This window comes from Psittacula echo (assembly GCF_963264785.1).
Source record: "Psittacula echo genome assembly, chromosome: 21".
Taxonomy (NCBI): Eukaryota; Metazoa; Chordata; class Aves; order Psittaciformes; family Psittacidae; genus Psittacula; species Psittacula echo.
This window is the reverse complement of record NC_137757.1, coordinates 7,468,564-7,495,619: the sequence shown is the minus strand read 5'-3', so window position 1 is coordinate 7,495,619 and position 27,056 is coordinate 7,468,564. Positions and strand designations below refer to the sequence as shown.

Below are 27,056 nucleotides of genomic sequence, written 5' to 3'. Positions count from 1 at the left end.
GGAGCCAGGCCCCTTCTCTTCCTTGGGGCACCTTGGAGGCTCCTGGTGGATCTGGGTTTGGACTAGATGGTGAGTTATGAAAACTGTCCCTCTCTGGAGTGAGCACACATCCACCCTGTGACTTCTCCCCCCCATATGGATCCCTCCTGGGCCATCCCTTTTGCAGGATGGAGCTGATGGAGAAGAAGGAGCCACATCCCAGCGATAGGGAAACTCCTTGGAAGCAGCAGGAGCAGCTCAGCTGCTGCAACCCCTGCGGGTGCCCAGCTGCAAGGGGGGGGCTTTGCCTCCAGGGACTCTGGTGGAGTGGGAGGCAGCACACGCTGTTCCCTGGCACAGCCTAATCCCGGATCCCGGTGGAGGTTTCCGTATGCTGTCTCTCGGCCCTGCTTTTGGAGTGGAGTTTTACCAACAGCAGTTAAGTAAAATAAATAAACCGGCCTGTGCTTGCCAGTGTGAGCGGGGCTGAGGCAGCGCCTGGCAAAGCAGCACCATTAATTACAGCGCAGCGCTGCTGCCAGCCTGCCCGTGCCAGAGAGCTGGTGGCAGCACTGGGGAAGCCAGATTTGGAGAGCATGGAGAGAGGGAATCGTGGAGCAGGGCAGCGGGGGGGAACTGTGCTGCAGCGGGAGGGAGCAGCATGGGTAACCCTTTCCCCACTGAGTGCCGTGTGTGGATGGAGCCCACGTGTGATCACACGTGTGCGTGCGCACACCTTGCAGGAGAATGGGGTTTGGTGGGTGAGGGATGTGGTGGGGTTGCTCTGGTGATGCTCATAGTGGTTGTTACTCGGTAGAGCCGCGGTGCTGGTGTTGGTGTTGGATGGGGTTTGGAGCTGGGGGTCATTGTGGAGGCAGCTTTGAGCTTCCCAGATGCCTTTGAAACACTAGTGAAGATCCTGGTAATTGGAGGGTTGAGGACAATCCCGGCGGGAAGAGCTCGTTCTAGTGCTTGGTTGTCGGCATCCCTGCTGGGCAGGCAGGGATGGAGTCGGTTTCATGGCCTGTTCCTCCCCAGATGCTGTAGCCTGTCAGCAGGAAATGAGGCTTTTCCAGCCATAGTTCAACACCCAGGATTGCCCAGCCCTTTCTTACCCTGGTGCCTTTGGCCCAAACCATATTTGTGCTAGGAATTCTCATGGATCGTTTATTTTCTACAGCCTATTGAAAGAACACTGTTGAGTTAAAAACCGTGTCTCTCAAAACCCAAATCCCTTTTATATTGCTATTAATCGTTTCTCAGATTATTAATGCCAGCGGGGTTTAGTGTTGCCTGTTTATCACTTTGGGGTTGGTTGGTTGTTCCTGGCTGTTCCTGGTTGGAAAAGGGTGGCTGCAGGCAGGTGGAAACGTGATGGTCAGGAGCCGACCCCCTCTGTGCCAGGAGGATGGAGCTGGACCAGATCCCTGCCAAAATTCCCATTCAGGAAAAGCGTCTTCAGGGAAACAACCTGTTTGTGCAGCATGATGTAGAGCAGTGCCTCCTCCTGTCATGCCGTGGTGAGGGAGATGTGCGCCCTGCCCAGATTCAGCTCTGTACCGGAGCCAGGAGGGATGCAATGGCAGTGATGGAGCAGGACCGTGTTCTGATGCCTGGGAACAGGGAGTCGGGGATGTCACTTCCACACGGCTGCTTCCCAGCTCTTGTGATGACTCTTTAAAAGTTTTAATTAACATCCCACCCCCTCCCCGCACTGGGGTGGGCAGTAAAGGCAAATTGAAGGCGCTGGAGCGGGTGCCTGCAGCACATGAGTGCACCAGGCTGTGCCAGCCCTGCTTCGGTGCCATTGCCATCCCAGCGGAGCAGCGCCCACTCCCACAGCAGCCCAGCAAGGCGGTGGGATACAGTAGGTCCCGGGAGCAGCCAGCATCCTGCATCCCACCATGGGCAGGCTTTGCCAGCGTTGCTGGGATGCAGTCACTGTTGAGAGGTGGGTTATTTCCATGCATGGACCAAGGCTGTTTGGGAGGCAGAGAGGTGACAGGCTGTGGTGCCCTGGCACCCAGCAGGACTGGGCTCATCCTTGCTGGACCACATGATGGTGACACTGCAGCATGCAAGATACTCACTGTGGTGCCAGGTCAGGGGTGCCAGTGACCTCATTTGGGTGACTTTGGTGCCCCAGATGTTAAATATCTGTTAACATCTTGCAGCTCAGCAGCTCACCCAGCTTGCAGCTCAGTGAAATGTTTTCACTGCAGCAGCAACAAGCGCTGCAGGGAGCAGGGCTGGTGCTGAGCGTGCTGGAGCAGATCTGAGCTGCTCTTCACAAGCCTTGGCCTTCGGTAGCGGCACTGGCGCAGTGCCGGGCTCCTGGGCAGCCGCAGCCCTGGCAGGATTTTGGGTTGGGAGGAGGCTCCCCATGGTCCAGAGCAACCAGGGTTTAAAGCATGGGGAGTCCAGGGTGCTGGGGCAGTGCACTGCTTGGCCTTGCCCATCCCCAGTGAGCTTTCCAGCAGGCTGAGCACCGGCAGCAGGGAGGGATGAAGGGCTGGCAGTGCTGAAGCATCCCTCCTTGCTGCTCCCGGGTGAGGGAAGCAAACACCATCTTGTGTCCCTGCCAGGCTGCGGGAGCCCCAGAAGCTCGCTGCAGAGCAGCAGCGTGTCCCTGCCTGACCTCCTCCTCCTCCTCTGCCTCCTCCTCTTCCACCTCCTCCTCTTCTCATCCTCGGCTTTTGGAGCAATGGAAGGCTGTGACTCTCCTGGGCATCCCAGGTCCTTGCTTCGTGCTGGAGGAGCATCAGTGGGGGAACCTCATGGGGCTCTCCTCCCTGGCTGCCCCTTGGCTCCCCACTGCAGCTGCCACCAGTGAGGGGTTTCCTGGTGAATCCCCTGGAGTGTCCCAGTGGTGAACATGGCTGCAGGACAGGACAGGGGGCTTTTTTTTGCCTCGGATCCCCCTGCTTGCATCAGGGTGGTTCTGCCTGGATCCTGCCCCAGGAGTGGCTGCTCCCCCTAGCTCCATCCCAGCCCCTTTCTCCCCAGGCCTGTGTCCCCCTGGCAGCGGCTGGCTGCCGGCACGGATTCCCATGCTGCCAGGGCAGCAGGAGCCAGCACCAGCCTGTTGCATGAGAGCAGAGTTATTTTTAGCTGTAATGTGCCTGTCATGGCTTCAGCGCAGGCTCTGCTGATGCTCAGGCTCCCTCCCCGCTGAACACGGGGGACGCCCCGGTACAGGCATCTCAGCCAGGGGTGATTTGGGAGCAGGAGATGGAGAAGAGCACCCCTGTGTCCTGTCAAGCGCTCAGCATCCCCCACATATGGCTGGGATAGGTGGGAGCAGGGACCTCAGTGAGTCTGGAAATCAGCCTCTGGAATAGCATCCATCCCCTGCGGCCATTCTGAGTGTCCCCAGGGCTGTCCAAGGCGCAGACTGGCACGGCAGAGCACTGCCGACGCACGCGATGGCCTCAGCCTCTGTAAAGCCACACTCCAGTCCTGTTTAATAAGGCCACTGCATGCATTATTTTATTAATGAGTTATTAAAAAGCCATCCTCAGCGATGCTGCTGCGTACCCGGCGTGATGCCCAGGAAACACATCCTTTAACCATTGATAGCCCTGTGCCAGGGTCTCACTGGCACTGGAGGGGACACCGTGCTGCTGGGGTGCCTGTGTACCCCCAACACAGCACCCTGGCCTCCTCTGTGAGCCTCTGGCCTGTCCCCGCAGTGCTCTAGGGCACCAGCAATAGCTACAAGGCTTTTTATAGCCCCGTCTGGGCAGAAGCTGTTTGGTGGCTCCTTGCCCGGGTTGTGCTTGGCTGGCTCCTGAGGGCAGGGGTGTCACTGCAATGGGGGTCCCCCAGTGTGGGGTGGGAGCTGGGTCTCTGTCTGGTGTTTTTTGGAGACATCCCCTGTGCTGCACTCTCCCCACCCCAGGGGCTGCCTTGGCACAGCCCAGGAGACAGAGCAGGGGATCTTGATGGCTGTCCCCTGCCTGCAAGGTGTCAGGTGGGGACATGGGCCAGGCCACTGACCCTCTGGACCAGCTCCACACTTGGACCCACAGCGGGTGCCTCCTGGGAAGCATCCATGTGTCTGCCTATCCGTCTGTCTCTCCCGCAGGGCAAATGCCATAGGATGACCGCTGCTGGTCCCCTCTTACTGGCTGTGATATCGACTCTCCTGTGGCTAACGTGGGGCTTCGACCCTGCTCCCAGCGCCTGCTCTGCCCTGGCCTCTGGAGTCCTCTACGGCTCCTTCTCCCTCAAGGACCTCTTCCCGACCATCGCCTCCGGCTGCTCCTGGACCTTGGAGAACCCTGACCCCACCAAATACTCGCTCTACCTCCGCTTCAACCGGGAGGAGCAGGTCTGCACCCACTTCTCGCCCATGGTGCTGCCACTCGACCATTACCTGGCTAACTACACCTGCGACCCCCGCAGCGAGGCCGCCAGCCCCCCACCTGCCACCCAGCGTCCCGAGGAGGAGCAGGAGCAGGAGCAGGAGGAAGCGGAGCTGGAGCTGTGCGAGGGCGCAGGGCCCTTCACCTTCCTGCACTTCGACAAGAACTTTGTGCAGCTTTGCCTGGCGGCCGAGCCCGAGGCTGCCCCGCGCCTCCTGGCCCCGCAGGCGCTGGAGTTCCGCTTCGTGGAGGTGCTGCTCATCAACAACAACAACTCCAGCCAGTTCACCTGCAGCGTGCTGTGCCGCTGGCTCGAGGAGTGCCTGCAGGCGCCCGGCGCCCGCCGCTGCGGCTTCACGCACGCCGGCTGCAGCTGCCAGGCCGAGCCCCCGACCGCCCCGCGGCACAACGGCACCCGGCACGGCCCCCGCACGCCCGCCTCGCCGCCCGCCACTGCCTGCTGCCCCACGGACCTGCGCTCTGGCGATGCCGACGGCCTCGACCTGCCCGACGTGAGGCACGGTGAGCGCGGGGGGACACCGCGGCTCCGTCCCTGCTGCCCGGGGGTTGCCATGGGTGGGACCTGCCTGGGAGCGCTCCCTGGGGAAGGGGGGTGCAAAGCGGGTGCTGTGCATGGAGCAGGGAGGCTGTGCCATGGATTGATCCTGCTCGTGCATGTTCCTTGGGGCAGCGGAGTGCAAATCAGGTGCTGTGCATGGAGCAGGGAGGCTGTGCAATGGATGAATCCTGCCTGTGCACATTCCCTAGGGTAGAAGGATGCAAGTAGGGTGCTGTGCTTGGAGCACGGAGGCCATGCAATGGATGAATCCTGCCAATGCGCGCTCTCAGGGCAGTGGGGTGCGATGGCCAGGCTCGGTGGAGCTGCCCCTTGCTCTGCCCTTGCCATGGTCAGCCGGTGCTGTGAGGGCTGCTCCAGGCCATGCCAGCCCCAGCTGTTTGCCATGGCTGCTGTGGCACAGCCAGCATGGCACAGGGCTGCTGCTCGCCTTGCTGCTCACCCGGGGCAGGAACCCTTTCACTCTGCATTGGTGGAGACGTGGAAAACAATTTGCAGGTAAAATGACCCTTTCCAGTGGCAAATTACCCTTGACTGCTGCAGCCCAGGCGCTTGTTATTCCAGGCAGGAAGCCGCGGCACGGCGTGGCCGGGCTATTAACCAGCCAGAATGAAGCCATTTGCTTATTACGGAACCTCAAGTGAAGATAAAGCAGCCGTGCTCTCCTGGGCACTGGGGTTGGGCTGCTCATGGCAGGGGCCTGTCTTGTCCAAGCGCTCCCTTCATCTGTGGGGCATCTCTGCTGAGGCGATGCAGGGGGTTTGGGGCACATCTGGCCAGATGTTCCCACTCTGCCAGTGCTTGGTGATGCACAGGGAGGAGTGATCCCCAACTGTGCCGCATAGGGTCTTTATATAGCAGCTTAGGCAGTGGTGATGGGCTGTGGGTGTATATATAATTTCATTGGGATTTAGCATTTATTTCAGGGCTAAATGTCATTATGGGCAGATCCCCCGACTAAATCCCTGGTCCGTTACAGCTGCAGGGTTATAAATCGCCTCATCCCAAGAGGAGCTGCTTGAGCTGGCTTTATTTATTCTATTTCTTCCTTTTTTCCCCCCTTTAAATGCAACACCACGTGCATGATTAAGAGCTCAGTGTTGGGTCCAGGTGTCATTCCCAAGGTCAGGGGCCTTACACCTAGTGTGGGTGCTGCAGGCTTCAGGATGCCCCGTTCTTGTCGTTCTCAAGGGGTTCTGCACCTCTCCACCCGTGGTTTGGTGGGGTTAGCAATGCCAAGCACAGCTCAGAGAGAGGATGCTGGGCTGGGTGATGGAGAACAGGGTCCCTGCAGACCTGGTGCACTTGGGCACTGAGCTGCTTGCCACCTCCCTGCAGGCTGGCACAGAAACCACTGCGATGGTGAGAGCATGAACTCCCCGCTCCTTCCCCACACGACATTTGACATTCCATGAAAACCTGGACGTGCAGTGTTCCTGGTGCACCGGAGCCGCAAGGGTAGCGTGCTGCCTTGGCCACACCGTGTGCCACGCTGCTGCCAGCCGGTGCAGCCCCTGTGCCGGGGTTTAGCCTGCATGGCCACACCGGGCATGGGGCCGGAGCACAGAGCACCCTTCATGGTGGCAAAGGGGGGTCTTGGGCTCCCACCTGTGCCCCATGGCGTGGAGAATGGTCGCCTTTCAGGGTGGTGGTGGCAGCAGAGCTGAATGGTGCCTGTGAGGGGAGCCTTGGCGGGCGCCCAGCGCTGATCTCACCGACTTCTCCTCCTCCAAGCGCCACAGCCGTGCAGCAATGTGGGGCTGGCACTCACCCAGCCACTCCTCAGCCCCCCCTGCCAGCTATGGCCCCCTCTGTGCACTGGGTGTTCCACAGGGATAGAGATGTTGGAGCTGGGGAGCCCTGGTGCAAGCACAGCGCTGGGTCCCTGTGGGCAGAAAGCGTGGACAGGCGTGGGGATGAGGTTGAGGCTTTGTGGGGTAACATTGGGAACCTTGCAGCCACGCATTAGGGATAGGCCACCACAGAGCCCACAGTGCTGAGGGGTTCCAGCTCTGGGCTGCATTGCCCCAAACCCATCACCCTTCAGAAATCAGTCCCCAGGGAGGTGATGCAGGACGGGACTGTGGCTTCTGGGGACACAACTGGTAGTGGGGGACACCCTGATGTCACCAGGAGAACAGCCCTGCCCTTGCAGCCCAGGCACCGTGCTATGGTGTGGGGCACTGGGGGACCCCCAGGGAAGATGTGGGTGCTGGGGGTGGCCGCAGCCACCTCACAGTGACAGCCGTGGATATAGTGCTCTCTGAAGGAAATTTAATTTGGTGCCTCTGTTGAACACAGCCCGGGAGAGCTCCCTCGTATATCCTTGGGATTTATGGGTTTCCCAGGCACTCGCCGTGATGTGCATAATCCTGCTCATGGGGGTGAGCAGCCCCATGGGGACCGCCTGCACAAGGAGCAGGACGCACAGGGGGGAAGCAGCTGGGGGTGACAGCGAGGGGCCCATGCAGGGATTAGGCTGGTTGAAGGCAAAAGTCAGTGAATTTGACTCTGGTTGATGGCTCTAATAGGTGTCAGTGCAGGCAGTGCTCCCCACCTGGGGCTGGGATCACCTCTGTGTGTTACAACAGGAGCTGCAGTGTGCCCAAAGCATGGCTGGGGGCTCCCTTGCCCATGGTGTCCCCATGTCACTGCCCATCCATCCCCTGCAAACATCACCGTGCTGAGCTCTGTGAGGTGGTTGTTCCATCCCTGGCTCTGTCCCAGCTGTCACCGCAGCAGTGTGCCCCTGGCACTCTGGGGGGCACATCCATGGTGCCTGGGGGAGCCCCTGCTGTTTCCTGTGGTCCACAGGAGCTCCCCAGTGTCCTGTGCCCAGGGACAAGGGCCCCTGCTGCAGGGCAGGGGCTGGCTCGGGGGGGGCCCTCTTGCCGAGCCCTCCATGTGCCAGTTAATTTCATGCCAAGTGCTCTTGATGGATCAGTTGTTATTTTTGGTGAGCCGAGCCATAAATTTGTGCCACCTTGCTGCAGCAAGCTGTACAGAGGGGATGGGAGAGCACCAGGGGGACACAGCACCCCAGGCCATACTCCTGCTGCAGCCACTGTGATGGGGGGATGATGTGTCTGAGGGAGCTCTGACACATTTTGGGGGGTCTATGAGTCTGCTCACCCATGCTCAACCATCTCTTGCCCTTGGGGATGTCACACAGTGCTCAGGGTGGGTCAGGCATCCCTGTATCCCCCTGCAATGTCCCTTGACCCGCTGTGGCCTGTCCTCATCCTCGTCTCCATCCGCTGCCTGCTCTCACAGGAGCACTTCTCTCTTCCAGGCAATGCAGTTGAGGAGAACCAGAAGGTGAAAACCCAGTGGCCACGGTCAGCAGATGAGCCGGGTGTCTACATGGCCCAGACAGGTACCAGCGTGGCCCCAGCACAGGACACTGGTGGCACTGGGCTTGGTAGCCAGTGGTGATGGAGGTGGAGCGACTGCCTTTGCTTCCTGCCCACGGAGTGACTTAATTTGCTCCATTTATATGTTTTTCCTTTACACCTTCCTCTGAGGCTTATAAAGCAAAGCACAAAAATCCATTAGTAATTGTTTAATTCAAATGTATTTATTTGGCAAATCCATCGGGGTCACCTGAGCGTGCTACACCCCCCCCCCCCCGCCGTCCTGATTTATGGTCGGAGGGCTTCGAGATGAGCACGAGATGCATGCTTCAGCGCTCCAAGGGCTCCGCTCTGTGTGCTTGGCATGCGGATCTCCTCCTGGCCACACTCAGGTGCTCAAAGGGGTCCTGCCCCCACTGGGATCCATGTGGGGTGACCTCAGTGGTGACCCGGTCCAGCCCCAGGGTCCCTGTGTGACACAGAGCATTGTCATCTCCATGGGAGCCCTGCATCCTGCCTGTCTCCAGAACAAATTATCCCCCTCAGAGCCCTCCTCTGTGTATTCCTTTTTAATTTAAACTGATGGCCTTTTCTTCTGGCCTGTCCAATAGCTTCAGGGACACCATCAAGCTTAATAAGAGCCAGGTGGTTGTAAATGTCAGCGCTGTGCCTGGGTGGGGAGAGGGAACCGCACCAGGCTGCCCTGGTTTGGTGCTGTCCCTCATGTGGGGCATGATCCTGTGCCCTGACCCTTTCTCCACGTGCAGCTGGTCCTAGGTCTGAGAGTGGCACAGGCTCCTTCACCTTCCTTATGTCCTCAGTGCCATTATCACCACATCCTTGTGCTCATGGGTGCTGCCTGGATCAAGGCCAGGTTGGACACAGGGGCTTGGAGCAAGCTGCTGTAGTGGAAGGTGGCCCTGCCTGTGGCAGGGGTTGGAGCTGGATGAGCTTTAAGGTCCCTTCCAACTCAAACTGTTCCATTATTCTATGATCCTCTGACCCTCCAGCCCCCCGGGCAGACTCCCTCTCTCAGGCTCTGTGTCTCTTTCTCCCTGTCTCCCACAGGGGACCCGGCAGCAGAGGAATGGTCCCAATGGAGCGTCTGCTCCCTGACGTGCGGGCAGGGCTCCCAGGTACGGACACGCTCCTGCGTCTCCTCACCCTATGGGACGCTGTGCAGTGGGCTTCTCCGGGAGACACGGACCTGCAATAATACAGCCACGTGCCCAGGTACGGGGGGCACGGGGGCCCCAGGGAGTGCCGAGTGCTGGCTGGGGACAGTGGGGACATGTGTCACTGGGGGTGCTTGGATGGATGAGGAGGGTGTCTCTGCGTGGCAGTACTGTCATGGAAGCAGGCGCTGCCCATCCCATGCTAGGCTGCTCCCAGACAGCCACCCATCATCTCGCCTTCCCAGCTGTCCCAGCTCTTGGGAATCCAATGGGGAGCAAGCAAGCCTGGAATGGGTGCCGCAGTGCCGGGGCGTTTGCCTTGGGAGCACCTCGGCCAGTGATCCCTCTCCGTCCTGGGAAACTTGGGGAGTCTCCATGCTTTGTGCTGGAGGAGAAGTCAGGCCTGGAGCCTGCACCAGCGGACTCGGGGTGGTGTTGGGGTCCCCAACCATGTAGGGCAGAAGGGGGATGACCTGCTTGGTGCATTGAGGCAGGTTGTAGGCAGGAGCAGGCAGGATGCCTGCGGGCTCACTGGGCCATGTACTGATCTGTCTGTCCATGGTGATGTCTGTGTGTCTTGTGTGGGACACTGGCAGTGCGGGATGTCCTGTCTGAGCCTGGGATGTTCTGGGGACTTTGCACCCCCAAAACACGCTCACTTCCATACTGGGGAGCACGGCCCTGTCCTGGCATTCCAGGGGGATCACAGCTCATGGAGGAGCATCCTTTAGGATGCATGTGTGCCATGTGGGTCCCCGCTCCCTGATCTCCCATGGGTGCTATGCTTGGGGAGCCATGCCTGGTGCAGCGCCGTGGGTTGGGGTGATCTGTGCTGTGTGTGGATGTGGCGAGTAATGTGCGCCGGGGCCAGGACGTGAACGGGATGCTGGAGCAGGGCAGGGAGCGGCAGCAGCACCGCTGCCTGCTTGGAGCCCTCAGGGTTCAGGCTCAGGTGTGATGATGGGGCAGGAGGTGCCAGTGGAACTGTGCCTGGCTCCTCCATGGAGCCCTGGACACAAGGGGTCTGCCACAGGCAGGACCCCGGTGGCAGGAGGAGGACGCGGGTGCCACGGGACCGGGGTCTGCGGCGATGGCTCTGTGCTGTGTTGCAGTTCACGGCGCATGGGAGGACTGGTCCCCGTGGAGCCTGTGCTCGGTGACCTGCGGGCGAGGGGCCAGGACCAGGACGCGGCGGTGTGAGGCCCCGCGGCGCGGAGGGAAAGCCTGCGAGGGCCCCGAGCTGCAGGCCAAGCCCTGCAATATCGCGAGCTGCCAGGGTCAGTACCTCCTTCCCCTGCTCCTCCTTCCCCTGGGAATGCCAGGACACTGCTCCCGGCACATGAGTGCCTTCACATGGGCGCACCCTCCGGTCCCTGCTGGAAACCTGGATGCAGATCCAGCTCTGTTGGCCGTGCCAAGGTGCTTGAGGCCCTGCTGAGGCAGGCAGGACCAGCCTGGGGATCATGGAGGAGCTGGCTCCTTCCCCGCTCTTTGCTGACTGCTCCCTGTGGCAGGCTCAGCACTGGCACCAGTGTGACAACGGGGACATCACGGATAGGCGGCCGGAGGTGGCAAAGGGGGTCAGCTTCAAAGTCTGTCTGTGTGTGGTGTGGCATCTTCATCCCTTCCTCCTGTGTGTCAGGAGAGGCTGTGGTGGTGGCCGTGGGGTTTCTGTTGTGATGGACAGAGATGGTGCAGCGTCAGGCATGGACCCCACACGTGGTGTGGAGATGCTGATGGCCGGCTGGGAGCCAGAGAGAGCTCAGGAGCTATGGGGTGCACCCCATGTGCAGCAGCTCTACGAGAGACCTGCCACTATTGCACATGGAGATGCTGCTGGAGTGATGGAAGCTCACAGCAGCTGCTTCCTCACCTGCCCTGGCACTTACAGCAACCGATTTGGTGGGGAGTGAGGCTGGGGCTGCTGGTTTTGGTGGTTGGCGATGGCAGGGTCCCTGGAGCACGGCCATGCAGCAAAGCTGGGTGTTACGGTGCTGCAGGAGCAGCACTCAGGATGCTGAGGGGGCCAGTCCTGGTGACGGTCCCCCCCGACGGCAGGATCCGGCGCTGGCTGTTGAGGGCGGCACAGGAGCTGGCACGTCTGTAGGTTGGACCCGTTGCACAGAGAGCCCGGTGTGGGTCACAGGGAGCCGTGGCCAAGAGGCCGCTGGCCGATGGGGGCTGACGCCGCTCTCCTTGTCCCCACAGTGGAAGGGCAGTGGCTGGAGTGGGGCGCCTGGAGCCGCTGCTCCGTCACCTGCGCCAACGGCACGCAGCAGCGGACGCGCAAGTGCAGCGTCTCGGCACACGGCTGGGCCGAGTGCCGCGGGGCACACGCCGACGCACGGGAGTGCTCCAACCCCACCTGTCCCAGTAAGGCCCCGCGCGGTGAGGGGAGAGGGAGGGGAGGCCAGGCATGCCAATGGCATGGCACACAAGTGCACAGCACATCAGTGCTCGGCACTTCAGTGCACGGCACATCAGTGCTTGGCACATCAGTGCACATCACATCATTGCACACCATATTGGTGCACAGCACATCAGTGCACACCACATCAGTGCACATCATGTTGGTGCACGGCACATCAGTGCACAGCACATCAGTGCACGGCACATCAGTGCACGGCACACCAGTGCATGGCACATCAGTGCACATCGTGTCAGAGCACATCACGTCAGAGCACACCACATCATTGCACACCATATTGGTGCACGGCACATCACTGCACACCACATCATTGCACACCACATCAGTGCACACCACGTCAGTGCACAGCACATCAGCACATGGTCCAGCCTTGCATCTGCTGCAGTGTCACCACTGGTGACACGAGGACGCAGATTTGGGCATAGGGGAGCAGGAGCCAAAGGGTGATGCCAGAGATCAGCAGCCACCCTCCCTTGTACTGGCTGAACCCACTGGGCACGGAGTCAGGGATTCACCCTGTGCCCTCACCCTGTGTCATGCTGGGGGGACCCGTTGGTGCTAGGTGGCTACAGGTCCTGGCGTGCTTTGGGTGTGCAAACACTTTCGAGCTCTTGTGTGCACACATGGGGCTAGCTCTGGGGATGGAGGGACAGCAGGCAGGGGGTAGGCAGGCCAATGGATGGATCCTGTTCTCATCATGTCCTTCAACCTCATCTTCATCCTGTCCTTTGAGCCCTTGGCATTGGTCACAGGCGCGGAGAGGGGTGGTTGCTGTGCCATGGCCACCACAGCAGCCAGAGCAGGGATTTGACTCTGCCATGCACCCAAAGAGGCCCTTGGGATGCGGCACCAGTAGCGTCTACAGGAGATTTCAATCATTGATCCATGGATTTCATACCCAGAGGGGCTTTTGATCCATGGCATGGGGGCAGCTGTAGCTGGTGGCTGCCCCGTCTCCATCCCTCTGGTGCCACTTCCCATGCTGAGCCAGGTATCCCATGGTGTCCCCATCCCCACAGCAGACAGCAAATGGGGCCCCTGGAACCACTGGAGCCTCTGCTCCAAGACCTGCGACACGGGCTGGCAGCGGCGCTTCCGCATGTGCGAAGGCACAGGCATGCAGGGCTACCCCTGCGAGGGCTCCGGCGAGGAGGTGAAGACCTGCAACGAGAAGAAGTGCCCAGGTAGGGACATCCCCACCCCAGTGCCCATCACCCTGCACCCAGCCTGCGCCTGACCCTCTGTTCTCACCCCCCAGCCTACCATGAGATGTGCAAGGACGACAACGTGATGCTGATGACCTGGAAGAAAACGGCTGCAGGGGAGATCATCTACAACAAGTGTCCCCCCAATGCCACGGGTGAGGGGCGCAGAGCAGGGGGTGCCGGGTGGCACCAGGGGTCATTGCCACCCTCAATGTGCCGGTTCCTGTGCCAGCTCCAAACCTGGTTGTCCCACACAGGGTCTGCCAGCCGCCGGTGCCTGCTGAGCCCCCATGGTGTTGCCTACTGGGGCGTCCCCAGCTTCGCCCGCTGCATCTCCCGCGAGTACCGATACTTGCATCTCTCAGTAGGTGCTCGCTCTGGCGTGGACCCTCCTTACCCTCCTCTCCCCTCCCCAGTACTAGGGGTCTGCCCCATCCCTGGGCAACCCTGGCTGGCTACTACATGGGGAAACTGAGGCAGGGCCCCCCCAGACAGGGCTGGGAAACGGGATGCCATCCTAGAGCCAGAGGTCCAGGCTGTGCTCCTGTGTCCTTTGGAAATCAGGATGCGAAGGACCCCCAACACCCCCATATCCTGCTGCTACCCTAAATAGTGCAATTAGCCCTGCAGTGTCCACCCTTCCTGGGCTCTGAGCATGATGAGGGACTTGGGGACACTGCTGAGGGTGCTGGTGGCCTAGTGACACTGGTGTCCTCCCCCTTGTACAAGCTGCGGGAGCATCTGGCCAAGGGGCAGCGGGTGCTGGCAGGCGAGGGCATGTCACAAGTGGTGCGGAGCTTGTTGGAGCTCATGGCCCGCAAGACCTACTACAGCGGGGACCTGCTGTTCTCCGTGGAGATCCTGCGCAATGTCACTGACACCTTCAAGAGGGCCACATACATCCCATCCTCTGAGGACGTGCAGGTAGCGGGGCTGGGGGTGGTGAGGGACAGCCCTGGGAGGTGGTTGGTGCCCAGCCCCGGCCCCGCTGAGCCCCGGCCCCGCAGCGCTTCTTCCAGGTGGTGAGTTACATGGTGGATGCGGAGAACCGGGACAAGTGGGAGGATGCGCAGCAGGTCAGTGGAGCCAGGCACGGGCACGGGCGGCCAGGGTGCAGCCGGCGCGTCCCCACCACAGCCCCTCGCCTGCAGGTCTCGCCTGGCTCCGTGCACCTCATGAAGGTGGTGGAGGACTTCATCCATCTGGTGGGGGATGCGCTGAAGGCTTTCCAGAGCAACCTCATCGTCACCGACAACCTGGGTGAGCGGGGGAGGGGGGCACGGGGCTCAGTGAGGGCAGAGGGCTGGGTGCTGACACCAGCCGGGCCCTCCGCAGTGATCAGCATCCAGCGGGAGCCCATCACCGCTGTCTCCAGCGACATCAACTTCCCAATGAAGGGGCGCCGGGGCATGAAGGATTGGGCCCGCAGCTCCGAGGACAAGCTCTTCATCCCCAGGGAGGTGCTCAGCCTCGCCTCTGCCGGTGAGCCAGCATGCTGCACGTGCACGTGCGTGTGTGCGAGGGAATGCGCACGTGAGAGCACACATCTGCGGCTCTGCAGGCGTGTACATGTATATGAGCACACACGTGTGAGTGCACATCTGGGGCTCTGCACACGTGTGTGCATGGAGCGTGCACGTGTGGCGAGGTGCACATTCACACCCATGTGAGCAAGCATATCTGGGAGTGTGGATATATGTGCCTGTGAACATGTATGGGCTGGCATGTCTGGGGCTGTGTGTGTGTAGCTGCACACCCAGGAGTACACGTGGGCCATGCCTGTGTCGGGGAGGGGTTCCCTGTTCCTTCACGTGTGTTGGGGACAGGCGTGTGTGCTGTCACGTGTGCTCACGTGCTGGCTGAGCCCCCGCGTGTGCTGGGCTCACGGCGCCACTCTCCCTTTGCTGCCCCTGCAGAAGCAGATGAATCATCCCACTTTGTCATCGGGGCTGTGCTGTTCCGCACGCTGGGGCTGATCCTGCCCGCACCCAGGTGAGTGCGCTGCCCACTGTGCCCGCGCCTGTCCCCATCCCTGTGACAGCCCCTGCTGCCCCCCCGCAGGACCCCCCTCGCCATCACCTCCAAGGTGCTCATGGTGACCGTGCGCCCTCCGACCAAGCCCGCTGAGCCCCTCGTCCTGGTGGAGCTGTCCCACATCATCAACGTGAGTGTCCCCAGCCCCGCACCGTGTCACCTCGTGGTCCCACGTGGGTCCCACCAGCCCCGTCCCCAGGCAGAAGCCAGCAGCTCCTCTGTGGTGGGGATGTGCCAGTGCTGGGGGAGCCGGGAAGGTCCCTATGGACCAAATACCCTTCTGGGGATGGGAGAAGGGCAGGGGATGAAGTTCTGACCCACCCCTCTGTCCACAGGGAACCTCCCACCCACAGTGCGTCACCTGGGACTACTCAAGGACGTGAGTGGGGACAGGGACATCGCTGGGTGATGGGTCCTGGTGGGAGGAATGGGGAGCGGGGCTGGTCCCTCACTGGGGTGAACCGGAATGGCTGTGCCGCAGCGCAGATGCTGCCAGCCTGCCAGATGTGATTTGTGAGCGCGGAGCTCAGCGCCGTGGCAGCAGTGAGGGAAAGTAGGGCACGGGGAGGGGGCCAGGCTCCTGTGGGGGCTCTGCACCCCGGAGCACTGGTTCTAGTGCAGCTCCAGTGCTGACGGGGAGGCGATGGGTTGTGGTGAGTGCGGCTGGTCTCAGCCTGGCCCTGGGTGGGATGAACTACATTCCCAGCTGTCCCACAGACCCAGTTCCCAGGTTCTCTGCCTTGCAGGGAGCCATGGCTGCTCTCTCTGTGCATGGTTAGTGTAACCACGGGGCACCCAGCCCCCTCCAGGGGGGGTTCCCATGGCGGGGGGGTACCCAGGCAGGTCTGGCTTTGGGGCAGCACATCTCTGTTGTGAGCTATGGGATCTCCTGCCCTGGTGCTGCCTCATCCCTATCCATCCCCACCACCCCTCCTCCTGGGCCTGTCCCTCCCTTTCTGTGGTTTCCCCTCCACCCAGACCTGTTTGGAATGATTAAAAACGAAGCCTTCACGTTGCACAGCTCCGTGAGGATCAGAACCAGGGTGGGTCAGGCAGCGAGGGGGGGATTAACCTGTCCCCTGGCAGTGACCCCTCCATCCACCACCCCCCAGGCAGGGCCAGCAAAGGGTTAAGTCTGGAGAGGCCAAGGGGCTGCGCCTGTGTTTGATCATTTCAAACTGCTCCCCCTCACTCTCCCTGTCCCATTAATCAGGGATGCTGGCTTGGGAAACTGGGACACAGAGAGCTGCCAAACCCTGGAGACCCTCCCAGCGCACACCAAGTGCCAGTGCCGCCAGCTTGCCACCTTCGCCATCCTCGCCCAGCTGCCCAGAGACCTGGTAGGGGACTGGGATGAGCCTGCTGGGAACATGGGCTGTGGATGGGGGGTGATCCCTGGGCTGTGGGGCCTGGCCAAGGCAGGGGTCCCAAAGGGGGATGGCGATGGGCCGGGTGCTGCCTGCAGGCATCCTGGTGGATGGGGTGGGCACTGGAGGGTAGAGGGGTGTCCTCCATCACCCATGGGAAGGACCCCTGTCCCCTGGCACCCCAAGCATGGGCTCACATGGGCACGGGGCTGCTGTGGTCTATAGGGCTCCATGCAGGGCACTGCTGTGTGCTGGGAGGGGAGGGACAGGCCTGGCCCCAGCATCCCCCCATCCCATTGCTATTCCACCTGCATCCTGCGTCGGCATGGAGATGGGCATGGGTCCCTGGGAAGCTGCCTTGGCTGCGATGCCACCACCCTCCCAGGCACCTGGGGGTCCCCAACCAGGGGGTGGAGGGGCCCAGTGGTGCACAGGGAGCACCTGTGGGGGGGCCGGGCTCAGCCATTCCCCCCTTCCTGTTCCACACCAGGCCATGGACTCCTCGGGTACCCCATCCGTGCCGCTGATGATCGGCTGCGCTGTGTCCTGCATGGCCCTGCTGACACTGCTGGTGATCTACGCTGCCTTCTGGAGGTGACACTGGGACAGAGGGGGACTGGGGGGGCACATGGGGTGCAAGACCATGCGGGAAGGGGGTGACAAAAGGGGGGCACAACATGAACAAAGGCTCAGCACCAATGTGATGAAATGCAATGTGGTGGGAATGGAATAACTGTGGCAGCAGCCGGGCTGCCTGACACTGCCCCTGGTGCAGGACAGCACTCGCAGCGTGCTGGGGACAAGGGACGGATGTGGGTCAGGCTGGTGCCCCGATCCCATGCTGCTCCTGCCCGCAGGTTCATCAAGTCAGAGCGCTCCATCATCCTGCTCAATTTCTGTGTGTCCATCCTGGCCTCCAACATCCTCATCCTCGTGGGGCAGTCCCAGATGCTCAGCAAGGTGGGTGCCACCACCGTGCCCCCTTCATGAGGGTCTCTGGGTGAGCACAGGGGCTGCAGTGGGGCCCGAGACCTCTTCTCCTGTCTGGTCTTCTCGTCCCTGCTGGCTCCCAGCATCAGATTGGATTTGGATTAACTCAATCTCAGGATTAAATCCTTTGCGCCAGTGGATTTGACACAAACCTTGCCTGGGTTTGGTAATTTAAGCACCACGTGGCTGCAGTGGTGCCATGATGCGTCCCCTTGATGTACCCACATCCCTGCAGGGTGTGTGCACCATGACAGCTGCCTTCCTCCACTTCTTCTTCCTCTCATCCTTCTGCTGGGTGCTGACGGAGGCCTGGCAGTCCTACCTGGCAGTGATCGGCCGGATCCGGACACGCCTGGTCAGGAAACGCTTCCTGTGCTTGGGATGGGGTAAGAGCATGGCAGGGTTGGTCCCGATGAGCAGAGGGGAGGCACCGCAGGGTTGTCAGGAGGGGAAACTGAGGCACAGTGGAGGAAAGCAGACCCTAGTGTCTTGGTCCCTCTGACCAGCCAGACCAGTGGGGGGCTGACAGAAGGGCCCCATCCCATCCACAGGGGTGATGCTGGGGGGTGACAGTGCTGCCACCCCCTGCATCTCCAGCCTCATCTCCCCTCTTCAGGGTTGCCAGCCCTCGTGGTCGCAGTCTCTGTTGGCTTCACACGGACCAAAGGCTACGGGACAGCGAGCTAGTATGTGGGGGCAGGGGACACAGGGCTGGGCATGGGACCGCTCCAGGCTGGAAGCAGTGCTGGAAGCAGGGGATGGGGACCCGGATGGTCCCATCTCCACCAGCCCCTGACACAGCACGGTCCCTGCAGCTGCTGGCTCTCGCTGGAAGGCGGTTTGCTCTACGCCTTCGTGGGACCTGCTGCTGTCATCGTGCTGGTGAGCTGACCCTGAGCCTGGGACCCCCAAACCCCACCCCGGTGCGTGGTGGGTGCCAGCCCTGCCTCGCCGAGGGCTCCGTGCCCTAATCCCAGCGCCGCTCTCGCCCAAGGTGAACATGCTGGTGGGCATCATCGTGTTCAACAAGCTCATGTCCCGCGATGGCATTTCAGATAAGTCCAAAAAGCAGCGAGCTGGGTAAGTGCCCTGCGCCTGCGGGGCTGTCCCGGGGCTGACACGGTGCTCCCGGCCCTGCCGTAGGGCACGGCAAGGGGTGTCTGGCAGCAGTGCGCTGATCACAGGGCACACTTCACTCCATTAGCGGGTGGTGGGAGCCAAGCATGGGGCACCCACAGCCCCTTGTTGTAGGCTGCTGGGGGGAGGAAATCACCCCAACACCTTCCCCTGGGGAGCCTCACACTGCGGAGCCCATTCCCTGCTGCCAGCGGAGGGGGCTGAGCCCTGCCTGCCCCATCCCGCCACCACTCATCATTAACAACTGCTGCTTCCCTCAACTAACCCGACTCTTCTCTCTCTTTCTCTTTTTCTTCCATTTGCTTTTTGCCTCTGTACATCCATCCATCCATCCATCCATCCATCCATCCATCCATCCCTCCCTCCCTCCCTCCCTCCCTCTCTCCCTCTGCCTATCCATCCATCCATCCATCCATCCATCCATCCATCCATCCATCCATCCATCCATCCCTTCCTCCATCTGTCCGTCCACCCCGCTCTCCCATGGCCTTGCTCCCCTCACCTGCATCCCCGCGTGGCCCGGTCCTGGCCGCGGGGCGCCGGGGGGATGGTGGGCTCATAGCTCCAAGCCCCCGCCCTGCGGCAACCTGCTGCTGAAATGCACCAAGTGCGGCGTGGTGTCCAGCGCGGCCATGACCTCCGCCACCGCCAGCAGTGCCATGTTAGTGCCCACCACGCGTCCCCCCCGCCCCCAGCACAGCCTTGCACCCCGGGGGGGGACTCTGGGCATCGCCCTGGGGTGGGGGACATGCTCTGGGTTGGGGGTCCCACAAGCGGGGTGAAGGCTGTGTGCTTGGGGCGGCCCCACCGTGGCCATCACGTCTGCATGGCATGGCTTCCCACAGGTCACATCATCGTGAGGGCTCAGCTTCTCTTCCCTGGGGCAGTTTGGGAGTGGGGAGGGAATGAGGGGTCCCACACCATGGGGCATGGGACAGTCCTGGCCTTGGGGTGTCTCTGGGACTCTCTTCCTGGCTGGGATGTGTCCAGAGGGCTGGGCTGTGACCACTGAACCCCGGTCAGTGGAGGTCCCCAGTCCCAGGTGTTAGTTGCAATAGAAGCAGCCCCAAAATTCACTGTCTGAAAACAAAGAAACCTCGTTTATGCTCTTCTTGTGGCTGTGGGAGGGTGATGGTGGGCTCATGTCACCCCTCACACTGTGTGGGGACAGGGACGTGTGGCTGTGCCCTGCCTGGGCTGCTTGACAATGCTGCTGGCTCAGCCTGGGCAGCCAGAAGGAGCCCAGGCCCCCCTCACCCTAAGGCAGGCACCCAGCCAGCACTTGGGGACACCACAAAAGAGGGATCCTTGGGGGCCTGGTGGGGTGCTGGGGTTCGGTCAGCCCCGTCCACGTTGCAGGGCGAGGGGTGATGCTTGGGGAGCTGTTGTGGGGCAGCCCCGGTGCAATGGGCTCACCCCAGCCCCTCTCTCCCTGCCGCAGGGCATCGCTGTGGAGCTCCTGCGTGGTCCTGCCTCTGCTGGCGCTGACCTGGATGTCGGCCGTGCTCGCCATGACCGACCGGCGCTCCATCCTCTTCCAGGTCCTCTTTGCCGTCTTCAACTCTGTCCAGGGCTTCGTCATCATCACCGTGCACGGGTTCCTGCGCCGAGAGGTGGGGTGGCCCCAGGGGGTGCCAGGGCAGGAGGGGACACCCCTGGCTGCGGGGCCATGACCGGCTCTGTCCCCACAGGTCCAGGACGTGGTGAAGTGTCAGATGGGGGGGTGCAGGAGCGAGGAGAATGAAAACTCGCCCGACTCCTGCAAGAATGGGCAGGTTCAGATCCTGGTGAGTGCGGCAGCGCCGGTGCGGGATGCAGTGGGCATGGCGCGGGATGCAGCGGGCATGGCGCGGGATGCAGCGGGCAGTGGTGTGGGATGCAGCGGGCAGTGGTGTGGGATGCAGAGGGCAGTGGCATGGGTTGCTCACCACACTGGGGCAGGGTCCCCCTTGCAAACTCCACTGCCCCCATGCTGGCCAAGATGCATTCATTTCCCCATCTCTCTCCCCCTCTCTCTCTCTCCTCTGTCTCTCTCTTCCCCCATTTATGTATTTTTATAGACAGACTTTGAAAAGGATGTTGACCTGGCGTGTCAGACAGGTGAGGTGTCCCTGGCCCCTGTGCTGGGGCTGCTGTCACCATGGGACAGGGACAGGCAGCGTGCGCTGGGGGTCAGACCCTTGGGCTGGCTCTGACTCCACTCCCTCCCACAGTGCTGTTCAAGGAGGTGAATACCTGCAACCCTGCTACCATCACGGGCACCTTATCCCGCATCTCCCTGGATGGGGATGAAGACCCCAAGCTCAACACCACCTCGGAGGGTGGCCTGGGCTTCTCCAGCCTGCCAGGAAACATCCCTCCCTCCAGCATCCTGGTCCAGGTCCCCAAGATGACACCCAATGTGGTGGCGGGCTTGGGTGAGCTGGGGGACTCCCCGGCGCAGCAGCTCGGCCTGGAAGCACCAGGTCCCATGTACCTGTGCACGGAGAGCAGCCTGCGGCCGCTGGAGTATGGGTGGCTGCGGGCCCCCGAGCCCCCCCGCGAGAGTGACTACATGATGCTGCCGCACCGCACCAGCAGCCTCAAGCGTTTCCCACGGGATGAGAGCACTGAGGAGGGGGTGCCCGGCGGGACAGGGCACCCGGCAGCCGAGGGTGATGCCTACCCCGGCTTCGTCGCGGTGGATCACATCAATGTGAACTTGAACCAGCCCTACGGCACGGTGAAAGCTCCCTATGGTCTCCAGTTCAAGCAGCAACCCACCGTGCGGCAGATCCTGGCCTCGGAGCTGTCAGAGCGCAGCCGCACCATGCCCCGCACCGTGCCCGGGTCTGCCATGAAAGTGGGGTCCCTGGAGGTGAGTGGGGCTGGTGAGGACGCACACCTGGGGACGGGGTTTGGGTGAGAGTGTAGCATGCTTTGCCCCCGTGCTCCCTGCTCAGGATCCCACCCTCTGCATGGGGCAGCACAGTGGGGGTCTGCATGTCCCCACCTCATCCTGGAGCTCCTTGTCCCCAGCCGGGCTCTGCCTCATGCGAGTGGCACAGCCTAGGACTGGCATGAGCTTCCCCCTGCCACATCCTGGGCCTGCAAAGACCTTTCCCTTTTCTTCTCCATCTCCTCCCCCTGTTCCGGGCTCTGTGTGTCCCCTACCAGAGGAAGAGGTTGCGATACTCAGATCTGGACTTCGAGGTAAGCCCTGCCATGGGGCTGGGCGTCATCTGGGTTCTAAACCAGCTCATCCCTGGTTCCCTCTGCTTGATGTCAGCAAAGCATCAGCCTTGCTCAGAGGGTTTTATACCAGGCAATAACGAGTGTTGGCTCTTGATTAAAACACCAAGAGGGAGTGTTGCAGGGGGCTCTGGGTCCTCCAGTAGGCAGGAAGGGGTCAGGGATGGGGATGGCAGTGGGGAGGACATGCCAAGGAGCACAGGGCCATGTGGATGGCCACAAGCCCTGCTCTCACCCCACAGAAGGTGATGCACACACGGAAGCGCCACTCTGAGCTTTACCATGAGCTCAACCAGAAGTTTCACACGCTGGACCGGTACCGAGCCCCGGCTGCCGGCTCCTCCAAGGTGAGGTCCTGGGGACCCCACTCTGCTCCTCTGCACCCCTCCCTCTCCCCCTGCATGCACTGGGGCTGCTGGGGAAATGGGGCATCCCTGGAATGATGCTGGAGCTGACCACAGTGGCTTTTTCCACAGCGAGAAAAGCGATGGAGCATCTCATCAGGTGGCGGGGAGAAGAGCATGGCCAATGTAAGTGCCTGGGCCCCATCCCATATGGGATGGAGCGTGGTGGTGGTGGTTGTGCCCCTGGAGAGGGGGGTGGTGGTGGGACATTGCCATGCACCCGGCTGCTTGCCGCAGCTCCCTCTTTGCCTGCAGGATGCGGCCAGCCCTAAGGAGCAGCAGCTCCAGGCACCGGCAGCGCCACCGAAGCCCTGGAGCACGTTCAAGGCGATGACACTGGGATCCCTGCCCAGCGCCCAGTGGGACCGGCTGGAGCTGCGATGCACAGACTGGGGGGGCCCCTGCACCGGCCTGGATGTGGCCGATGGTGACTTCCAGACTGAGGTGTGAGTCCTGCGCCCGCCATCACCGTCTTGGACCAGCCGAGATGCTGTGTTTGCTCCATCCTCCGCAGCGGCCGGGGGCCCCTTGCGTGGCTGGAGCCATTCCCATGGGACACACCGCGATCCCCCCCGGCTGCGGCCGCCTCCCGCCCGTCCTTTGCGTGGTTTCTCCTCCTGCCACCCTCCGGATGCAGGTGCAGAGGGGACACGTGCACCCCCCTGCCCATGCTCACCCCACCGCTCACACCTGCAGCCCCCGGGGCAGGTCTGGCCGTCGAGGCCGTCGGATCCTCATTTCTTTTGTACCGGGATGTTTCTTCACGCCGTGCACCGTGTGCACGCGAGCGGCCGCCCCCGGCGCCCCGTCCCAGCCCTCCCCACCATCCCCCCCCACGGGGAAGGTGCTGTTGTTGTTGGAAATAAAAGTTCACTCTCTGTGGTGCCATGGGGCCACAGCCTCGTGTCCAAGCCAGGGAAAGGGGGTGGCTGTCACCCTGTGGTAGCTGGTTCCCCACCCCCAGCTTGCAGCATCCTTCTGAGCCCGTGCCCTTTCCTCGCAAATGAGTGTCTTATCGCAGGAGCCAGGAGCGGTGAATTACATGGTAATTAATCCATGAGCAAATTAGTAACTTCGGAGGCAATTCCCATGCAATCTGCAGAGGGATGGAACATGGAGCATCCCGGGCATCAGCACAGGCGCAGCTGCCTGGGGCACGTGAATGCCAGGCTTGTGCTAGACCAGGAGCTGTGTTGGGAGAGCAGGGGCAGGACTCGAGCTTGGGGAGTGCTGGAGGAGAGGGTGTCCCTGCACCATGGCTCTCAAGGACTAATGGGGGCTCTGCTAAGGGTTGATCTGTGGTGTGGATCTCCAGCAGCTTGGTTGGACCATGGCACTGAAACCATTCTGCCGTGGTGCGTCATAATGCATGGGAGCATGTCCTGGTCATGGTTATTGATCAGCACTTGTATTTTGGGTGTGCAACTTACCCTCAGTGATGCAGCTGGTGGGAGCCATGGGATATAGCACAGGGGATCCCAGCACTGCTGGGACAGCTGGGCAAAGGATGCTGCCCAGCCTGGACCAGTGGCCTCTAAGGTGCTGGTTTGCTCCTCATCTGTGCTCAGCACCCTGCAAACCTGGGATTCCCTGAGCCCCTGGGTGCTCAGGGTGGGGGGCAGATGTGCTTTCCCCCACCACGGCATCAGTTTGTCCTCCAGAGCAGGCTGGGAGGCATGGAGATGTGACGGTGAGATGGAGCATGAAATTGGGCAGGGTGATGGGGAGCATCATGGGCTGAACTTGCCTTGGGAGTGCCTGGAGCTGCCAGTACCCACCACCCCCGGGAGTGGGGGTCTCTCCCCGGCCCCCAGGCAGCCTAGTTGAGGCTGAAGCACTAATCAAATAACAGCTCATCCCAGCACCACCCAGTTTGGGTTTGGGGGGTGGGAAGAAGCAGGCTGGGAGCTACAGCACGGTGATGAGGGCAGGGAGGAGGTGGCCGCCCTTGGGGAAGGCGAGGGGAGGTGCCAAATTCTTCCTCCTCGTTAGACCATTCTCAACTACAGCAGGAAGGGGATCCCAGCTCGGCACAGCCGCCTCCTGCCCGGGGTTTGCCGGCTCTGGGCTGATGCCAGCTCCAGTTGTGCAACAGATGCTGGCACACGGGATGAGGGGACAGGGCTGCAGCAGGGGCTGCGACGGGGCTCATCCCATCCCCAGGGATGTTTGCCCGCTGCCATGGCCTGGTTGCTGGTCTGCCTACTAACGGCAGCCGCATCCTCGTGCCCCAGTTGCCAGGAGCCCCATGCGCTGGAATCCCCCCGCCCCGCGCTCCGGGGGGCTGGCTCCAGCTCCTTTCCCTTCCCAGCCAAGCGCAGCCGCGAGAGGCAGCGTCAGGCTTTCCCGGGGCATCTGTTGGCAATTAGCGGCTTTTATTAGTCACGGAGACGCCATATGCGGTGAAGGAACGGAGCCCGGGTGAGAGGAGCAGGTTTGCGGGGGGACAAGGAGAGCCCCCAGTCCTGCGGGTCTGGGGGGTGCAGATGGATCCAAGCAGGTTGGAAAGCTCTGGAGCCATTTTCCGTCCGCAGCCCCCACCCGAGCCAAGCTGCCTGCTCCCCCCCGTGCCAAAACTGTTCCGTTTGGGGGGCGGAAACGCTGGAGAACCCGCTCTGAGGCTGCGCCGCGCCCGGCGGCGCGGGGGGACCGGAGCTCCTCCGCTTGGCTCCGCTCTTCGGCAAACTATTTCCTCCGAAAGAGGCGAAATTGCTGTTCTAACGCCGCGGAAACAAATGGGCCCTGTCAGGCTGGAAAGAATCCCCGCAGGCTCCTTCCTTCCCGGCTGAAAGCTGGAACTTGGGGGAGGGAGGGGGGATCTGTGCCTAAATCAGTGCAGGAATAAACGCTGAACCGCCGAAATCCCCACCACAGGAATTCCCTCCTGACCATTGCCCATGCAGCAAGGGAGAGCTGCTGTTACCATCGCCTCCGGCCCTGGGGAGCTGAGCTTGGCGCGGTTGGTGGGAGCCTCGTGGTAACGTTTGGAGTTCGAGGCAAATTGTCTCCAGCCCGAAAATTGCCGGGTTCTGCTCCGGCTTGTATTTCCTGGCATCTGGCGCCGGTGTTTCTGGGAAGAGCAGCTTGCCTCTGCTTTTTCCGTGCTGGGTCGGTGGGCAAGGGCCACAGGATCTGTATTTTCCATCCCCCAGCTCGGCAGCATTCCAGGGAAAGCCGGCAAGGGATGGAGACAGACTGCTTCCACCTTAGCAGAGAGCTGGGGAGGCAGGATCCCATGCACTGGCGCAAGGGAAGCAGGAGTGAAGGTTTCCACTCAGTGTTTCTGGGGCTGGTAAAGCCCCTTCATGCCACTGGATTAGGCACAACGTACCCAGGGGAGCACCCTGGCAAATGAGGGAAACTGAGGCATGAGAGGAGCAGCAGGAGGGAGGAACCCGAAGATGTTCATAGCTAGATTTGAGGGCCCAGGCTGCTGCTGGCTGTGCTGGTCTGGCTTTAAAGGAAGGGATGTGGCTGCCCTTCATCGCTGCTCTGCTGTGGGGCCAGGGCTGGGCTGTGGGACAAGCGAGGTCCTGCCTATGAGGTGATCAAACCCTGCACAGAGAGTTGTTGCTGCTGGGTGGCCACAGAGAAAAGATCAGCTCGGGGTGAAAAATTGCCTAATGAACGGGAATTATGGAAGTTTCATTCTATCTCGTCCCCACTTGCTTTAATTACCCTTAATTACTGCAGCAGGAACCTTGAGGGAGGATGGAGCACTCTGTCACCGCACTTCGGGGGCTGGCCTTGCATAAATGGCAGAGTGGAGCCGCTTGGTTTGCCCGCGACAGCTTATTTACTGTGGGCTGAATAAATATCAGCTGTTAATTGCAGCGCCTTCATTGAGATGGATGCATCCTGCACACACATTTGTAAAGCTTCCGTGTAAATAGATCCATCACAGTTTGGGAGGAAAAGTGGCTGAGCAGGGGCCTCATGGTGCCATGCGGGGCTTCCTGCAGAGATGGGATGAAGGGATGGGGACACCCATAGGTGCTTTGCATCCCGCAGACCTGAACTTGAGTGGGTGAGTTGCTGTCCTGGGTGGGTCTGTTCCCCGCCTGCTCCCTGCCTGCTGGGGCTCGGGATGGCCTGGCTGGCCTTAGCGTGGGATGCTGGCATGGATCCAAGCAGCCAGGTGCTGGTAGCAGTGTGGCAGTATTTGGGGCTGGCACATCTCTGTGGCTCCTGGTGGGAGCTGGGATGGGTGCTGGAGCCAACCAGTGCCCAGTGAAGATGGTTCAGCTCTGGAGAGTCAATGGCTCTGCTGCTGGGGACCAGGGAGGAGCCGTGGCAGACACAAGCAGCTTTCCTGCTGCAAGCAGCGATGCCAGAGGGATGATGGCAGCAGAGACCCTGAGCCCCAGCACCTTGTCATGGGGCAGTCTGCCCCCAAGCTACCAAGCACTGGAGGATCACTCTTGAGAGGACACCATCTTCCCAATAGTGGTGACCATTCTGGCCAGCGATGCCCATCCTCAGTGCCACGACCTGGGTCCCCTCTGGTCCCTGGGAATGAAGAGCTGCTCCACAGGGCTGGAAGCCAGGGAATGGGGTTTGGGATGGGTCCTGTCCTCCGGGCGGGGGTCTAGCCCCGGAGAGGGAGGGGGAAGACGGGTGGGGAGGCGCTACAGGAGGAGGCGGCAGAGGGGAAGAAGAGGAGGAGGAGGGCGGGGATGCGAAGGCGGGCAGCAGCTCGGTCCCCCCCAGGCTGGGAGGCGGAGGGCGGGCAGCGCCGGGGGCGGCCCGGGCCCCCCCGGAGGGAGGCGGGGAAGGCGGCGGAGCTCCCGGTGTCCTGCGGCGCTCCCA

The 27,056-nt window shown here is 61.6% G+C and overlaps 1 protein-coding gene across 1 annotated transcript; it reads left to right on the top strand.

Annotated features, from left to right (window-relative positions):
- Positions 1–4,081: 4,081 nt before the first annotated feature.
- Positions 4,082–22,697, top strand: ADGRB2 (adhesion G protein-coupled receptor B2; the record flags this gene model as incomplete). The annotated part of the gene is made up of 30 exons (XM_080632508.1): positions 4,082–4,868; positions 8,216–8,307; positions 9,287–9,509; positions 10,564–10,728; positions 11,660–11,824; positions 12,899–13,063; positions 13,138–13,239; positions 13,342–13,448; positions 13,814–14,008; positions 14,092–14,344; positions 14,420–14,566; positions 15,001–15,076; positions 15,146–15,248; positions 15,454–15,497; positions 16,332–16,458; positions 16,976–17,079; positions 17,343–17,445; positions 17,711–17,861; positions 18,092–18,161; positions 18,291–18,357; positions 18,470–18,555; positions 19,175–19,273; positions 20,054–20,225; positions 20,304–20,399; positions 20,673–20,712; positions 20,826–21,469; positions 21,769–21,804; positions 22,086–22,190; positions 22,320–22,373; positions 22,503–22,697. 30 exons carry the CDS (start codon positions 4,082–4,084, stop codon positions 22,695–22,697), a joined length of 4,773 nt encoding a protein of 1,590 aa, XP_080488634.1.
- Positions 22,698–27,056: the final 4,359 nt, after the last annotated feature.